At 38.8% G+C, this 16,943-nt stretch overlaps 1 protein-coding gene across 1 annotated transcript in view; it reads right to left on the reverse strand.

Moving 5' to 3' along the window:
- HELB (DNA helicase B) overlaps window positions 1-16,943 on the reverse strand; it is a 30,946-nt gene that overhangs the window by 11,523 nt on the left and 2,480 nt on the right. The window contains 8 exon segments of the mRNA XM_082740987.1: window positions 659-887; window positions 2,083-2,142; window positions 2,872-2,953; window positions 6,102-6,256; window positions 8,454-8,595; window positions 9,756-9,933; window positions 13,126-14,004; window positions 16,142-16,311. Of these exon segments, the coding sequence (XP_082597113.1) occupies window positions 659-887; window positions 2,083-2,142; window positions 2,872-2,953; window positions 6,102-6,256; window positions 8,454-8,595; window positions 9,756-9,933; window positions 13,126-14,004; window positions 16,142-16,311 (1,895 nt within the window).

Consider the following 16,943-nt stretch of genomic DNA (forward strand, 5'->3'; position numbering starts at 1 on the left):
GCTTGTAAAGAATAACCTCAAAGTTTAAGAGGACATTTACACAATGAGAACAAATTCAACGTAACTTCTCGTTTCTACAGGTAAGCAGTAACCAAGGAAATGATGCTTTGCAAAATACAGTAAGTGTGTCATTTGTCCCTTATTTTTGCTACCCAAGCTCTTCGAACTTATTAAAAATGTTTCTTCACAAAGTCTTCCAGAAAATTTAAGAGAAAGAAACATGTCCCAAGTCATTTTATGAAGCCAGCATTACTCTGACACCAAAACCAGACAAGATATTACTAGATAACTACAAACCAATATCCCTCATAAACATGAATACAGGGTGCCTGGGTGGCTGAGTTGGTTAAGTGACTGCCTTTGGCTCAGGTCATGATCCCGCAGTCCCGGGTCTGAGTCCCACATCAGGCTCCCTGCTCAGCAGGGATCCAATTCTCCCTCTGACCCTACCTTCTCTTGTGCTCTCTCTCTCAAATAAAGAAAACCTTAAAAAAAAATAAAAGTGAATATAAAGATCTTTTTAGCAAAAAATTATGGAAGAATGTCAACTCTGATATTAGATTCTCAATCAAACCTAGGGTAATTTAAAAACACACACACACACACACACACCTATCTCTAATAGGTAAAAAGGTACTATTTTTCTGTTATCACTTGCCTTTGTTATAAAAAATATTTCTCCATTGCAGAGTCGAATATCACTTTCAAAGTCATGCTTATTTTTAGCAAAACCATGAGGAGTACCATTAAAATCGTCACCACTGGCCTCTCGTTCATTACTTTCCTGACTGGGAGAGGCAGTTCCAGGGAGTAACTCCGAGAGATATGCATTCCTGGTACAACAAATTTTATCACCAACTCCAAACTGAAGCCTATTCCGATGGTCTCTGGGTCAGAAAATGAGAATACGTCATTGAGGTTTAGAAAAACTCAATTTCATTTTGTTTAAGCATTAATCCCGACTCAGATCTGATCCAATTTTCAAGATGATTTCCACACTCTCTTTACTTCACTTTTGTTCTCCAAATGTCAACAAGAAATCGGGCTCCCACGGTCATGGTCTGAACTCCTATCCCCTCCGCAGCACTGCAAACCCAAAGACCCATCCCAGCCAAATTTTTTTCAAATTAGAAATCTTGGCATAAATGCTGACATCTCTCTTTTCCTATGCTCTAAAAGTTACCTAAGATCTTACTGAGTCTACCTTTTAAACTCATCCTCTCCTCGCCAATCTCTCCTATCACTACCCTATTTCATGTCTTAACCCCACATACACATATTTCTAGTCTAATAATTATGACCTTTATCAGGATAGCAGCAGCAAATTGAATAAACACTGGTGATATACCAGTTACTAGGCTAAGTGCTTTAGAGATATTATTTCATTTCACCCTCACTACAACTGCACAAGGGAAATGCTGCTCGGTATCCTCTTTTTACATATGTGGAAAAATGAAACTGACCCCCACCCCCGCCAAGATCACAGTCACTGGGACAGACTGGATGACCTCCTGCTGGTGTTCCCTAACGCTCTGTGAGGTTACCTCAGGTGGTTTTCATTGTGGCTTCCCTCAACAGACAGGGAGCTTCTTCTAGAACTTTCATATCTCTACGTTCTCTACACTTATTGAATATAGTAAGTATAGATAAATGCAAGACAAGTGAGTTAATTCTTCCGGTGTGTAAACAGAGCAACTTTTCCATACTCATATTTCTCTGACAGATGTCCACAAAGGTGCTCTCTGCAGGTATCCAGTTGCGAAGGTTCCCAGACACACCTAGGCACATATCGTATTTGGAAACCATTCTGAATTCCCCACACTCATCTTGGAGAAGCTGGAGGTTGCCAACTTGAAAACCACAAGGAAAACTGTATTCCTTATTTTTCTGATGACACGGATTGCCAAAACAGTCAGTGCCTAAGCATACACATTATATTTAATTGAAGAGATCGTCTGACTTCACAAGTGAGAATAAAAATGATTTTTAAATATGTGGCTACAATGATAAAGATCAAGACAAATAAAAGAACAGTGACTAAAGGAAGGACTGTCCTGGAGCTTTCCGATCTTTTGTGCTCACTTGATTAGGTGGCCCGTGTAGTGCTTGCAACAGCAGGCGTTGATGACGTCACAGTCTTGCCTGGAACACATGAACAAGCAAGAAGCGAGGGTCACCATAATGGTATCTGTTCTGTGTTTACTCCTATCACCCACGATGTCAATGTACTACACAAGACTAAAAGTTTCTAGGAAGAGGTCCAGAAAAAACCATTTTAATTTTTATCGTTTCTTTTTCTGAAGTTTTTATTTTTAAGTAATCTCTACACCCAACGTGGAGCTTGACTTCAAAACCCGGAGATCGAGAGCGCCACATTCCACTGACTGAGCCAAGCCAAGGGCCTCTGTCATTTTTATCTCAATGTAAATCTTTGTTCCACTCAGATTTCATGGGAGTTTCCAAAGATAATATTCGGTAGCAAGAGCCTTATTTTTTTTTTTTTTAAGATTTTATTTATTTATTTTGAGAGAGAGAAAGATAGTGCAAGTGGGGAGAGGGGCAGAGAGAGAGAGAGAATCCCAAGCAGGCTCCACGCTCAGCGCTCAGTGCACAGCCTGAAGCAGGCTGGACCCCACGACCCCGAGATCATGACTTGAGCCAAAACCAAGAGTCAGAGGCTTAACTGACTGAGCCACACAAAGAGCCCTGTTTAAAAACTGCCCTCTGCCATGTCTAACAAAGAAAGACCTCAAGATAAGAGAGAGAATTTGCAGTGATGAATGATGAGAGTCTCCCATTTAAACAGCATCCATATAAGTTATGAGATTTAAAGGCAAGGCTGAGAACATTAAAATGCTGTAAATGCTTTACCTTCTAAATGCAATAAATTGTGATGTTTGTGCGTCTTGTAGGTCATTTTCTTTGAGCAGGGTTCTAACTGCAGAATATAAATCTGGTAATTCAAGAGAAGAAAGTTAATACAGAAAAGCACCAAAGTACAACATTTTTTGACGGAGCAGCTCAGAATTCCTGCTCAGGGGGCTCTGGGAAATGGAATTCAAGCAGGCCACGGGGACGCCAACGTCATTTGCAACAGCAGCCAGAGCACCAGGAGCGAGAACGACGATGAAGATCCCAGATGCCCTATCCTCAACAGAGGCGTCAACCACTAGCCAGGACAGCTCCTAATTTGTAATATAACCACTCGGCACTGATTTCATTTGCTCCCCCAAGATTTCCAGACCTCCAGGAGCCAGCAACTAAAAGGTTAACCCCTGACAGCCGGGGCGTCCATCCCAAGAGGGGCCAAACCTAGCCAGCTAGGAAATAGCTGGAACGCAGACACAGATTATATTCTAGTTAGAAATGTGAAGCTGAGGCTCTTGGAAGTAAAAGCCACTTTCCAAATGGCAGAGGTGGCCGGCCTCCCTTTTAGACCTCGGATCACTGACAATGATTAGAGCCTCCCTCAAAGCGCTGAGAAGGAGACTTCCTCTCATCTGTCTTACCAATAGTGCAAAACAGTGAACATTTCTCACAAGAGAGAGAAGACAGAAAAACTTAGGTAAGAGCATTCTAGGCTTATGTGCCTTCCCCTTGTAGCAGATGAATCACGTGGAATGAAAAAACCCAGGCCTTGTGAGGCCCTGCTCGAGGAAGATTAAATTAGTTGCTTATGAGCCTTTCGTTGTTCAGATGAAGGGAAGATTCTTACTAACAAATGGCCACTCAGCTCACCCTCAGCCAACCCCAGGCCTGCCAGAGCAGGAATTTCCAAAGGTCTCACAGGATATTGTTTTCCTCTACACGTACAGGATCGTGCTGTTCTGCTCCTTGCTTTCTTTATTCTCTCGACATCTTACAGATCAATACGTACACTGTATTTCATTGATTCTAAGACACGCATTTTTCTCACACTTCAGCACCTCTGAAGTTCGAGCCCAGCTATGAAGCCTGTCTTCCATCTCTCTACTTTGTAATAATGGGAATCATTTACTCAGCAACTTAATTATTAATGGAAAAGCACAACATGCCTCTCTCTATGGAATATTATTTATTCAGTTCTTTTAAAGAAGGGACTAACTTCCCAGTTGAAGTTTGTCATTGAGATGGAAAAACAGCATCGGCTGAGCTCTGCTGTCATTCTGAAACAGACCGCTCTTTTCTTAAAGTACATTCTCATTAACATAAAGAATGGGCACCGGAAATAAAACTAATCCTATTTTAGGTAGCCTCAAATGGAGTGACAAGGAGGGCACATTCCTTAACCAGCTAAGTCTTATTTTTTTATCTGTACTAGTACCTACTCTTAACTAAGCTGTTGTGAGAATAAATGTTACCTATTAATGATTCATAATATATTTAATAAAAAATCACAAAGCAACATGCAGCTTATCATCCTATTCATATAAGATTAAATAAATACTATATGTTTGTGTCTGGATATAATAAGTCTTAAAGGATCAACACCAAATTCTTACGGCATAGTAAGAGTAGTGGATGAGGAAGAAAAATAGTATGTGACTCTTTGGGGGTTGCCTTGGGGGAAATGGAGAGGAAGACAACAGGGAAATATTCATTTTTACTTCAGACACTTCTGAATTATTTGACGTTTTTTAAGGAATAGAAATTATTTCCACAATTTAAAAAATGAAAAAGGCATTTATAGAATACTATGTATTATATGATCCCATTTCAAAAGAGAAAAAAAATATTATACCATGTGAATGGAACCCAACCCAAGGGAACTGTGACTATGACCCACAAAGCAGGAGAGGCTTACACATAAAGCAGTACAACCCTGAATTTCACATCAGAGTGAAAGTTGCTAAGTGGTTAGGATATACCCTGAAGAATGATGACAACACTACAATAAATGCTCGGTAATAATCATTTAAACCTTCATGAATTCAATTTTGAGGAAACCGTTACACTATTTTAAAAAAGCTTGCTAGGTATGTTCAGAATACAAATAAAGATCAAAAGGTTTAACCGATTTGTAATAGATCATTTACTATCTATTATTCACAAAAAACTAAGTTATATAGTGCCTTGAAATGGATGAATGCCCTCAACCCTCACAATAGCTCCATGGGCAGTGTCCTATTAATCCCATTTTACAAATAGTTATGTGATGTGACACAGGTCATACACGTAAGCGAAAAGACTCCGCATCCTGTGCTCTTTTTGACCCTGTTACGTTGTCATCCTAAGACCCATAATTAGAAGCAATCCCTGTCCATTTGATAAGAAACAGAAAGAACTAGTAGGAACTCAACTTGGCAACAGTTTAACCATTATTTTTGATTCTCAAATGTACCCAATAGCAAATGTAATTACTTTTCCAACTGCTATAAAAGAAAATCTTCATTAATTAGCATATGCTTTCTCCTGAATGAACTTGGATTCCTGGGGCTTTGCTTCATTTTAAACTTATCATCTACATCCACCTCTTCACTCAACAAATACTGAGCTCTTACTATGTATGTGTCAAGAGCTTACTTCTTGGGTATGTGTGTATTTATATGTGGGTCATTAGTCCTTCCAAGTTCCTTCCACCAGGAGATGTTACACATATGATCTGTTAAGGCAGATCTGGTTACATATACTGGGCTCGGTTTTAAGTTTTAACCAGGGCGGGAGAGACGGGACCTTCTGCTGGGGTCCCAGTTATTTTTGACTAGGAGTTGGTGGGTGGGATGGGAGAGATGAAGTTTTTCTAGTCTTACTCATTCTCTCTGGCCAGGGAAAAATTGCTGTGGGTGAGCCCAAGGGGCAGCCCTCCCATGGCCAGGGCCTTGTTTTGTATCTGCAAATAAACAACTTCTTTGGAACCGTAAAAAATAAATAAATAAATAAATAAATAAATAATATATATATATATATATGGTTACATATATTGGGCTGGAGAACTTACTTCTTTACAAAATCCAAGGTCCTCTGCATTTGATGATGAATAAATAGTTTATTTATTAACAGTGCCTAAATGTTTTACTAGCAATGTTTATCTTTACCACCAAATAAAATTGCAACTAGTCATTTAGTAAGTATATTAGAAAACTGAAATCGTAACGCTACATAATACAGATGTTTATACTTACAAGAGTGAGGATCATTTTTTGATAATTGAGAGCTGGCATCCTCTTCTGGGAGTCTGATAAAAATAAATGTTTTATCTTGTATTGACACAGGGAATGTTGGGTTATCAGAGATATTCAGCTCTGCATCAAATATTGGAAATTGGCGTCTTGAGATTCTTAAGTGAAGATAAAATAATACAACAAGTACATTAACATCCAAAAATGTGTCCTCATATATTATCAGAGATAATGGCATTATAATAACTGATATCTGCTAATAGACAATAAATAAGATGAAAAGGCTACCCGTATAGGCATTATAAAAAGCAAATGAGTTTGAAAATAGAACTAGCAAGACTGTAATGTTAAATTTATCAGTTAGTCCCCTACCCCCAGCAAATTAAAAGCATTAGCTAAAACTGCCAGGGAATTTACCATTCTGAGAATTTGACCTAGTCTCCTCCAGACCAATACAAGGGTAGGTATTATCCTCATTTCACAGATGAGTAGCATGAGGCTTATGCAACTGCGGTGGGCTGCCTCCAGACACAGAGGTAGAAAGCAGAGGGCTAGGAGGTAAATCTGGGCCCTTCTGGCTCCATAGCTCTTTCCCGAACTCTTTGGGGCCTTTTCCATAGGCTTACATCACACTCTTTTCCACCTTTCTTTTGTGTGTATCATACATGTGGCCTCATTTTCTCAGTTGAACCAAGTATCCACATCTTCTCTTTGCTTCTATGCCCTCCTCCTTCTTTTGTTCTTATATTTCCCAAGACTAGCAAATCCTATCAGAAAACAGAGCATGGGGCAGGTGCCTTGTCATAACAAGGTCTCCCTTTGGTTATCTGGAAGAAGACCAACTCCCTGAAAAGACCTAATGGCAACCTTGCTTCAAAGCTAGTGGTACCCTACTGCCATCTTCAACCTTTCCTCATAGGGTTGAAAGGGAGGAAAGAGAAGAAGATCAAAGATCAAAAAGACAAAGATCAAAAGGTTTAACTGATTTGCAATAGATCATTTAATATCTGTTATTCACAAAAAACTAAATTATACAGTGCCTCAAAACAGATGAATGCCCTCAACTCTCACAACAGTTCCATGGGCAATGTCCTATTATTATTATATATCCCAGATATATAAATATCCCAGAACTAAATCTGGGGGTGCTGAGAATCACCATGGAATTCCTGTTTAGCTTCTGACCCAGAACTTGAAACACTTCTAACTCTATGAGCCCCTCTCTGCTATCACTGGGATTCTATGTGACATTAAATATTTGGTGATGACAATTAAGAAGGAATGATGAAAGCAGCACAGCTCAAATGACACTAAAAGGGTTAATAAAAGGAATTCCTACGTTTCAGATAAACTAACTTCTAAGAAATCTAATGTGCTTTAGATTCCTCCAAGATTTTTTTTTTAAGATTTTATCTATTTTTTTGAGAGAGATAAAGAGCATGAGAGGAAAGAGGGTGAAAGGGAGAAGCAGACTCCCTGCTGAGCAGGGAGCCAATGTGGACCTCGATCCTGGGACCCCAGTTAGACAAAAAGGATATTACACATCCAACTGCATTCTTGTGCTTAATGAATTAATATGAACCTACCATATCCGCCCTATCCCTGTCAATCCTTCTTATACTGCCATAGTCCTACCCAGGGCAGACGGGCATAGAGAAAGGAAGTTTTGAATGTTCTCATTTCTGCTGAAGCCAACCATGAAAATGTTCAAGCAACAAAACCAACATTTTGTAAAAGAGTGTCAAAAAACAAAGATAAATCTTGGCCCAATGAATAAAACAGTCTTAGTATTCTGGGATCCCATCACATCAATTACAGAGGGTCACTCTAAAGGCATATGCAAAGACTAAGGGAAGAGAAGGATTCTCTTCTACTCTAAGGGGAATAATATGCCATGGGTACCACCAGGATTCATCACGGAAAATACCATATTCCTTTTTTTTTTTTTTGGCTTGGGGCTCCCCTTACAAAAATTAGGGGATAATTCTTCCCATTCTCCCTTGAAGTCTAATGAACTCATTTCCAAGTCTCTGTTTCCCTTGGGCTTATTCTAGTCTCTAAGCTTGATGTAATTTTAATTCATATATATATATATATTTTTTTTTTTAATCGGGAAAATACATTTGCTCTTAAATTTCAATAATTCATGCCGGACCACTAATGAAAAACATTACCTTGTTTTTCTAATTCTGGGGCAAAGAGTGTGTATATGCCTGAAGGCCAGAATAAGTGTGCTAGAAGGGCAGAGTAAACATACCGCACTGAACTGCCCTAATAGAAAAGCTAATAGGTATTTTCTTACTTTGAATCTCTAATACAACAGAGAGAAAATGCAAAATTTTCATTATACTATACCTTGTGGCATTGTTCACAATTAGCTCAGATTCTGCTCTATGGTTTTTCTTTAGTTCAATAGCACAATTTCTTGACTTAAGAGTCTCAAAAAGATCTGTCAGCAAGTTACCAGGTTCGATGCTGGGCAACTGTCTAATATCACCTAAGAGGAGAATAAGATATAGTAGGTATTCGGTAATGGGGTTCCTGAAATTTAGAAGTTGTTTTTATTTCTCCCTACTGCCATGTGCTATAATTATAAAGAGTTATTCTAAGAAAAAAAGTGTCCCCCAAATTACTTAAGAACATCAACTCTTTAAAAACATTTAACAACAAAGCATTCAGAAGGAACAGTTGAGATATAAAAAACAGTGATAACACAGTAAGGTAACATCTGAATTGAACTTCCTTCATACCTATAACCCCGGGCAAACTGTCTAGGGGCATACATTTTAGAGAAAAACGTGCCATAGAATCTCAGGTATATGGTATTCAGTCACTTACTCAATCTTGCTCAACGTCTTAGTGGACCTAGAAGAATCCATGGCCTCAAATAAATAGAGTGAACATATAAAACACAAACAAGCCCTACATATTTGATAAGAGATAAATTCCCATAATATAACTAATCATGTTTGACTTTATTAGAAATCTCTTGAAACAAACCAACCCTGGAGTTTAAAGAAAAAAAGCAAACCACAACTATTTTCTCAATGGAAACTGAGGAAATGCTTAAGCCATTAACACAATCAACTGCTTACAGCACATCCTCAAAGACCTAAGAGAATTATTTGCATACAATTTGCTTCTCACGGTATGATTCTCCAAGGTAGGATTCTCCAAGAAATCATACTGTCTACAGACCAGTGGTACCCAACCGAATCTAAATCTCACTGGAATGGGAAAGGATTTAAGCAGCTACTGATATCCAACTTGAGTTATTAGCGAAAATCATAAATGCACTCCCAAGTGGTCTATAGTTCAGTCTTCTTATTATTTCCAAACGATCTACATCATTATTTGCTCTAAGTGCGGGACATTTTTACTGTTTTAACGGTCATCATTCAGGTGATTAGCAGAAACCCCTGACAACTCTATTTCATTTTGCAGCTTGCTCTTCTAATATCCCGGCCCAATCGAAGAACCACCCGAGCTGATAGAGGGAGAGGTCGGACTGAACTCAGGGGGGCTGAGGGGGTGGGCTCTAAGAAACGGCTTCTAGCCTGTAGGATATGGATACTGAAACAGTGAAATGGTGTAAGCCAGCTACCAACTGCAACGCTTTGAACTAAACAATTAGGATTCCAACACTCTTTAACTTACCAAGGACAATAAGCTTAGAAAGTTTGGAGTGCTCACACAATAACTTTAGAACTGACTTGAAGATTCTGACGGATACCAAACTCCCTTCGTCCACAACCAGAACTCTAACTGAAGAAAACTTCCATGGACGGTTCTTGGCCGGGCTTTTCTTCTCCCATAAATAAAAGCTATAATTGACCTACAAGCAAAGTATGGCATTTCTAAGTTCAGGTTATAAAGTTCAGAGAACAAAATCTTAACAACATGTAATTTTAAAACAAAACTTAAATGGGGTGGGGTGGGGGGGAGGATGTAGGTAAAGCCACACAGGGAGACAGTCTAAAAAACTGGAGGACACACAAGTTAAAGCTTTTTAAAACCCTATAGGGATGGACACACAGAGAAGTAGATCAAATAAATCTAAAAACAACAACAACAAAAAGATCAAACAGTTTTAAAAAGGGTTTGCTGCTAAGTACTACGTGTGTTTACTTTCACAAGCTTCACACCCGGTACTATAGTACTGGCAGAATCTCAACCCTTCTCCTGTCGCTCTCGACCAGACAGAGCTCCCTGTTCTTTCCCATTCCCAAATAAACCTGTTGGCCTTCGGAGACGGCCCGGTCACTTCAGCCCTCCTTTCCTCCTAATCGTAACACTCCCTTCTGGAAATAAGGTTGCTTTTCCATCCTAATGATGAAAACACTATTTTTCTTCTAATAGTCTTAGTTCCCTTACGCCCCCAACATTTATTTATTTTTTTTTTTTTTTTTTAAGATTTATTTATTTATTTATTTATTTGACAGAGAGAAATCACAAGTAGGCAGAGAGGCAGGCAGAGAGAGAGAGAGGAGGAAGCAGGCTCCCTGCTGAGCAGAGAGCCCGATGTGGGACTCGATCCCAGGACCCTGAGATCATGACCTGAGCCAAAGGCAGCGGCTTAACCACTGAGCCACCCAGGCGCCCCCGCCCCCAACATTTAAAAACCCACCCACCACTGCCAACAAAACAACTTAAAATTATTTATTAAAGATGTAATAATATTTACTATTTTAAAAAATACAGATGAGGACGCCTGGGTGGCTCAGTTGGTTAAGCGTCTGCCTTTGGCTCAGGTCATGATCTTGGGGTCCTGGGACAGAGTCCTGCATTGGGCTCCTTGCTCAGTGGGGAGCCTGCTTCTCCCTCTGCTCCTACCCGCCCCTTCATGCTCACTCATGCATGTGCTCTCTCTTTCTTTCTCTTGCAAAAATAAACAAAATCTTTTTAAAAAAATAAAAAAAATTAAAAATTCAGATGAGGAGAAAAATCTGGAAAATAAAACCAGAGAACATTACATATATTGGTATACATCATTCTCAAAATGTTTCTACGTTGCAAGTATGTACAACTATATATGTACACAGATTTCTTAAATGGTATCCTATCTTTATTTAATTTTTCTACTGAAGCTAGATTCAACATGTCCACTATTTAGTAAAAGCCTTCATATTTTCCACCCAAATGCATCAATTCCCTTCAATAAAACCCCCATTCTCTCAATTGGCCTTGTCTCAAAAGAACATCTGAATCATGGCCAACTGCTTCCTTTGATTTTATATATTCAATCAGTTATCTTAGAAATGCCTGGTTGACATTTTCCACTATATTTCTGGTGTTGCCAATATAGGCCCCATCTATGAGCCTAGATTACTCCCACAGCCTTACAATCATGTTCCCCTATATTCTAACCCAAAATGGGATTGCCTGATTAATACAGGAATTTCAGATAAATGATAAATGACATTTTAGTACAACTATGTTTGATGCAGTATTTGCTACTTGCTTATACTGAAAAAATACTTTTATTTTTTATCTGCTCCATCTGGCAACCCGAAGCCCAAGGGATAAATAAATGGCGTGCCTTTCCTGTGGCCTTACACTCTCTCCTGACCCTAAATGTGACTTCAGAAATGTTCTCCCAGCGTCCCAGGCAGATATTAAGATACTACTCATTGATCAGAGTTAGAACATAAGATGAAACTTAGTAACAATGCGTCTCTAGCTCTCCTCTTCTAAGCCAACCCTTCAGACTAACCAGATGTGAAGGCATAATGAGAAAAATCATAAAATAATCAGAAGACTCTACCATCAGTGAGCTACACTGAACTTCTCTAGGGCTATGTTCACTCATGTGACAAATAAAGGTAATGTGTAATGTCCTTTCTGAGGTGGCTCATAGCTATGTGATTCTATGTAATCTTCCTTAAAACTGCTTTCTTCATTTCATTCTCTTGCTTAGGATCCTAAATGGCTCCCCAGTAAACCAAGTCCAAGCTCCGTTAGGTATGCGAGATCTATAATAAAGGAGGGAATTGTGGCACCACAGGAAGCGCAATGAGAGGGGAGGTCACAAACCTGAATCCAAGGGCCAGTAGCTCTACACCTGGTTCTGATCTTGGCCAAGTCATTTAATACCCCCAGTTTTCAACTGGGCTCTTCTGTAAAATGGAGATGATACCACCTACTCACTTCACTGGTTTACCAAGGATTTAATGAGATACTTTGCAAACTTTAAAGCTCAAGTTCCCAGTCTAAACCAAATTCAATTTCCATTATTTTACAGCACACACAATTCATTCTAATCAATGCCATCACCTCAAAACCATCTATCCACACTATGATCATTCTCCTCAATGCCTGTGGAAAGGCCTTCCCCCTAAACAAAACGTCCTTCTCACCTGAACCTCTCTGTCCTTTACAGTCCAAGTCAATGATTATTTCCTTCAGAAATCTTCCAACAACTGAGTTCCTTGATCTATAAAAATCACAGGTCAGACCTAGAAAAACCTTTTCAGTTCCTGACAAGTTTAAAATTCCATGAGTTCTAACTACAGCCCCAACTATGTTTTTCGAGCATATCAATTCATTTGAAAATTTTATTATGTGACTGTGGGCCATGTGTTGTTGCGGGTCAAGGAGCTAAAGAACTGAACCCGATGATCAAAGCATTCACTTCTATGCAGTTTTCCTTCTATAAAATAGGATAAAACGTTGTCCTTTCCACACAAGTGCTTCTCGGAAAAGGTCTGTGGATAATAACATGCCTGAAAGCAGCCTCACCCCGAATAAAGCTTGTACCAGAATCTACACGGACTATGATGTGATGCCTACACTTCCATTTGGCCAACTTCCTTTTCACAGCAAGACTTTCTCCATGAGAGAAGCAGGTTACTGACTGACCTTCCCACACCAGCTTCCGCCTCCCTGCAAACCAGTTGCAGTTTATAGACCGGCTGCTCTGAGTGGCTCTGATCTAAATGTTCTACTACAAAGAAGGGAGCCCTAAGACATCCAAGAAGTACCTACTGAGTGCCATCAGGAAGAAATTAAAAAATGGGCAAAGTTTTACCTGACACAGTGTGTAAGCATTAAAACCAGTTTTCTCCCGCAGTAAGCCGGCTGCTTTCCCAGTCGGGGCAGTGAGTAACACCTCTAGCGCCTTGTCGGCCTTCGGAAGACTTTGCTTGGTAAAGGTGATCCATTCTTCTGGGACATCCTGGTCCTGTTCAAAATCCTCACAGGCTTTTTTTACCTCTCTTTCTTCCAACTGCTCCATATGCTTAAAAAGCTGGCTAACGATGGTGGTCTTCCCACAGCCGCCTTTCCCACTGATGACCGTCACGGCATTGGAGCAAACCATTTCCAAAGCAGCCACTTGACCCTGGTCCAGCTGAGCTTCATTTATTTCTGCGTTCACGTCATTTTCACCGTTTTCCCAAATGTGGTCACCACTGTCCTGGGGGTCCAGAACATCCACAGAGTTTTCTAAACTTGATTCATCCGGTTGGCTTTCGTTCAGCGTCTCGTTGCTTCTTGAATTCTCAGGGTTCGTGGTATGAATTAATGCCAGCACCCTCTTGACATCCACCCGTAAATGCCACGGAGGCCTCGTCATCAGGTCACATATCGAAGAGGCAATGCCTCGCTCAGCCTGGTAGAGGTCATAAAGGAAGACACAGCCCTTCTCGTATGTCACCACACCAATGTCCTTCAAAAACTTCAGAGACTGCCAAGCCTCTTGGAAGGACATCTGGTCTGACAACTTAGAAGTTAAGTCAGCTTCTTCAATGCATGTGTGCCCTTGGTCTCGACATCTGTGCCTCAGTTTTGAATATATTATTAATGCATTCTTCTCCAAATCACTCATCAACCGGAGAAGAGACTTGCACTGACAAAATGATGTCCAACTTGCCTCGCATTGCAAAAGCTTCAGTTCTGTGTAGGTTATCTTTAAGAAAATAAAATTCAAGTTGGTTTATAAAAATTACAAATGTTGATGAATATTACCAGAATTACATGAAACTGTATTATTTGTTAGTAATGCTTAAGTCCCAGAGGACATGTATATCAACAAAATTTGGGGGGAAAAAACTGGGTACATAATACATTACCAAGTTTTTGCCATACTGTAATTAAAGATCTATATACATTTTTAATTAAAATTATATTTTCTCAAAGCGATACACATGCAGTTTTCAAAGTCAAATAACACTATGCAGCTTCTCACAAAAGATAGGAATCCCCTGACTCACCCTTTCCATGGCTTATAAAGTCAACACTGTTCTAAGTACTGTTTATACTAGCCTTTTTTTTTTTTTAATTTTTGCTATTTAATATTAACTCCCTCCTATGGTAAGTCTTTTTCTAGAGAAGCTCTCTCTCTTTTTCTTTTTTTTTAAGCTCTCTATTTTTTATACCATCACCTCCACACATGCTTCTCCTCTTCCCATCTCTGAAAAAAAGTTATACATTTTGTTAATCAATTTTGGTTAAATCGATTTTAGGATTCACAGCTGAGTGACAGGATATACTACAATTATATTAACTTTTGTGTCAAACTCTTGCATATATAGTGAAGTTCATGACTGCTTCACTTTCTTGGCTTGTTTAGGTTTTGACATCCCTCTCAACCATTCTGCCCAAACTCTGCTGAAGGGGCATGAAACTTCCTTCACCATGATCCCCTCAGTAGGTTCTCCACCAGCTCCATTTCTCTCCCCCACCCACAGAGACATCCCTCCTGGAGCCCTCTATATATTTTATGAGCTAAAATGTGTCCCTGAAAAATTCATATGTTGAAATCCTAACCTGCTAGTATGTCAAAATGTGGCCATATTTGGAGATACGGTCTTTTAATAGGTAATTAAGTTAAAATGAGGTCACTGGCCCTAATCCAGTATGACTGGTATCCTTACAAGAAGGGCAATTACAACAGATAGGCCCAAAAAGAAGATTATGTGAGGACTTGGGGAGAAGTGTCTTCTCACAACCATGTATAAGCTAAGAAGGACTCAGAAGAAACCAACCAACCAACAACTTGATTTTGGACCTAGAACCTCCAAAACCATGAGAAAATGAATTTCTATTGTTTAAAATAAATTTCTATTAATAAAATTCTATTGTTTAAACCCAGACCATGGGGTGAAGCACCAACTTAGAGGGTTGGCAGCCTCAGCCATCTAATACCTCACTAATGGTCTTTATTCTTGATGGTGGTTTCCATACTGAACAGCAGGATTTCAAGTCTCCTGTTCCCACTTGAGTCTTAGTATGTGCATTGTTCTGTCTCTCTTCTCTACTGGATATATATAGTAATCTAATGCTCCAGAATTTCATTTTGCAAGATATACTGAAGTCATCATCATTTGACATAGGAAACAAATGCATCATTTCAGTATTTCTCAGATTGGGGGGAAAGGGGTTTGGAAAGCATTCTTGGGGATCCAAGAATTATCTCAGAATTTTTAAACTGTATTTCACTTGGAAAACCACCCATAACCAAGTACTGCCAACGTTTTAGTGCTGAGTTTGGTTTCCAACACCCCTGAAGTCTCATAGTGCCACTCCTCCTCTTGGTTTCTAATGGTAAGAACAGAAGTGGATTCATATTCATATGTAAGTGGTATTATTGTGCCAAATAAAAATTCCAATCATATCATGATGTACCACAAGAGTAATGAAAGTTTTCAAAAGTTCATATAGAAAAGTGAGGGATTAAACGGATTTGCCAAATTCCTAAGAACTTGTGTCTTCAATGAGATCTATATTCACATTGCAAATGACCAGTAACCAAAAAGATGTTTTCTATTAAATTAAATTATATAATTAAATTATTGACAATTTCAATGTCATCAATTCTTTTATTTTGTTGTCCTTCATAAATTTCCTGCATAAGAGCTACAAGTATAAGAAGTTCTAGTTGGTTCTAACACTAAAAGAAAAATCAACATTGAGATCCATACAAATTTTCTTCCTCTGAAAGAGATGCAAAAACTGTAAAGTTTGTAAATGTAAAGTTGTAAAGATGTAAAGTTTGAGAAATCCTCCCTTACACAAGATTACTAAATGGTGAGTGTCTTACTTACTTTACTAAATCCAAGTTTCCATGGATGCGTACCTAACATCTCTTCTATGTCTTCCAACACCTTCGTAGAACCCGAGCTTATGAGCCGTTTAAAGTGTCGAGGCAGAAGAACTGGAAGGAATTCCATTACTTTTGGAAACTGCAAAGCTGTCATTACATTTATAAATGGAACTACAGGATAACAGAAAAGAACAAATCAAAACATACAGATTAAAAAAAAAAAAAATACAGATGAGCTCACAGAACAACGATGTGATGAACGTCCTCCTGGAGCACAACCAGTTCCAAAAATCCAAATCAAAGAGAGATAAATAAATTTACTTGAACCAGCAAGAAAACTGATTGTATTACAACAATCGATTTTGCACTGAAGTGGTTTTCATCATTGTATGTAACTCCAAAATTTATGTTCTTCGAATGCTTAGACAACCACTTCTTAGCCTCCTGTTTACTTTTGTGTACAATATAATCAGAGTAAAATTCGTGATTCCATTTATAAAGATAAATTTAAAGCTAAGCACAAAAAATAAATCATTGACATATTAACCTTTATAATCCTTTTTCTGTTATCAAGATTCTTTTGTCACTGATGTCATTCGGTGATGCCCTGCCAAATTTATTTCAAATAATTAAGAAATGAAATATTGCATTCAGGTGAATGTCCAGATAAAACACCATACTAAAAAATTATTTTATACCATTTTGGACTGAAATCTTTCCAAAATGGAATACTCGTATTCTTCTTTTTCTCTTCTGCCTTCTTAAAAAGAGTAATAACTGGAACTGAATAGTTAACAACTGAA

This window comes from Mustela nivalis (assembly GCF_964662115.1).
Source record: "Mustela nivalis genome assembly, chromosome: 7".
NCBI lineage: Eukaryota > Metazoa > Chordata > Mammalia > Carnivora > Mustelidae > Mustela > Mustela nivalis.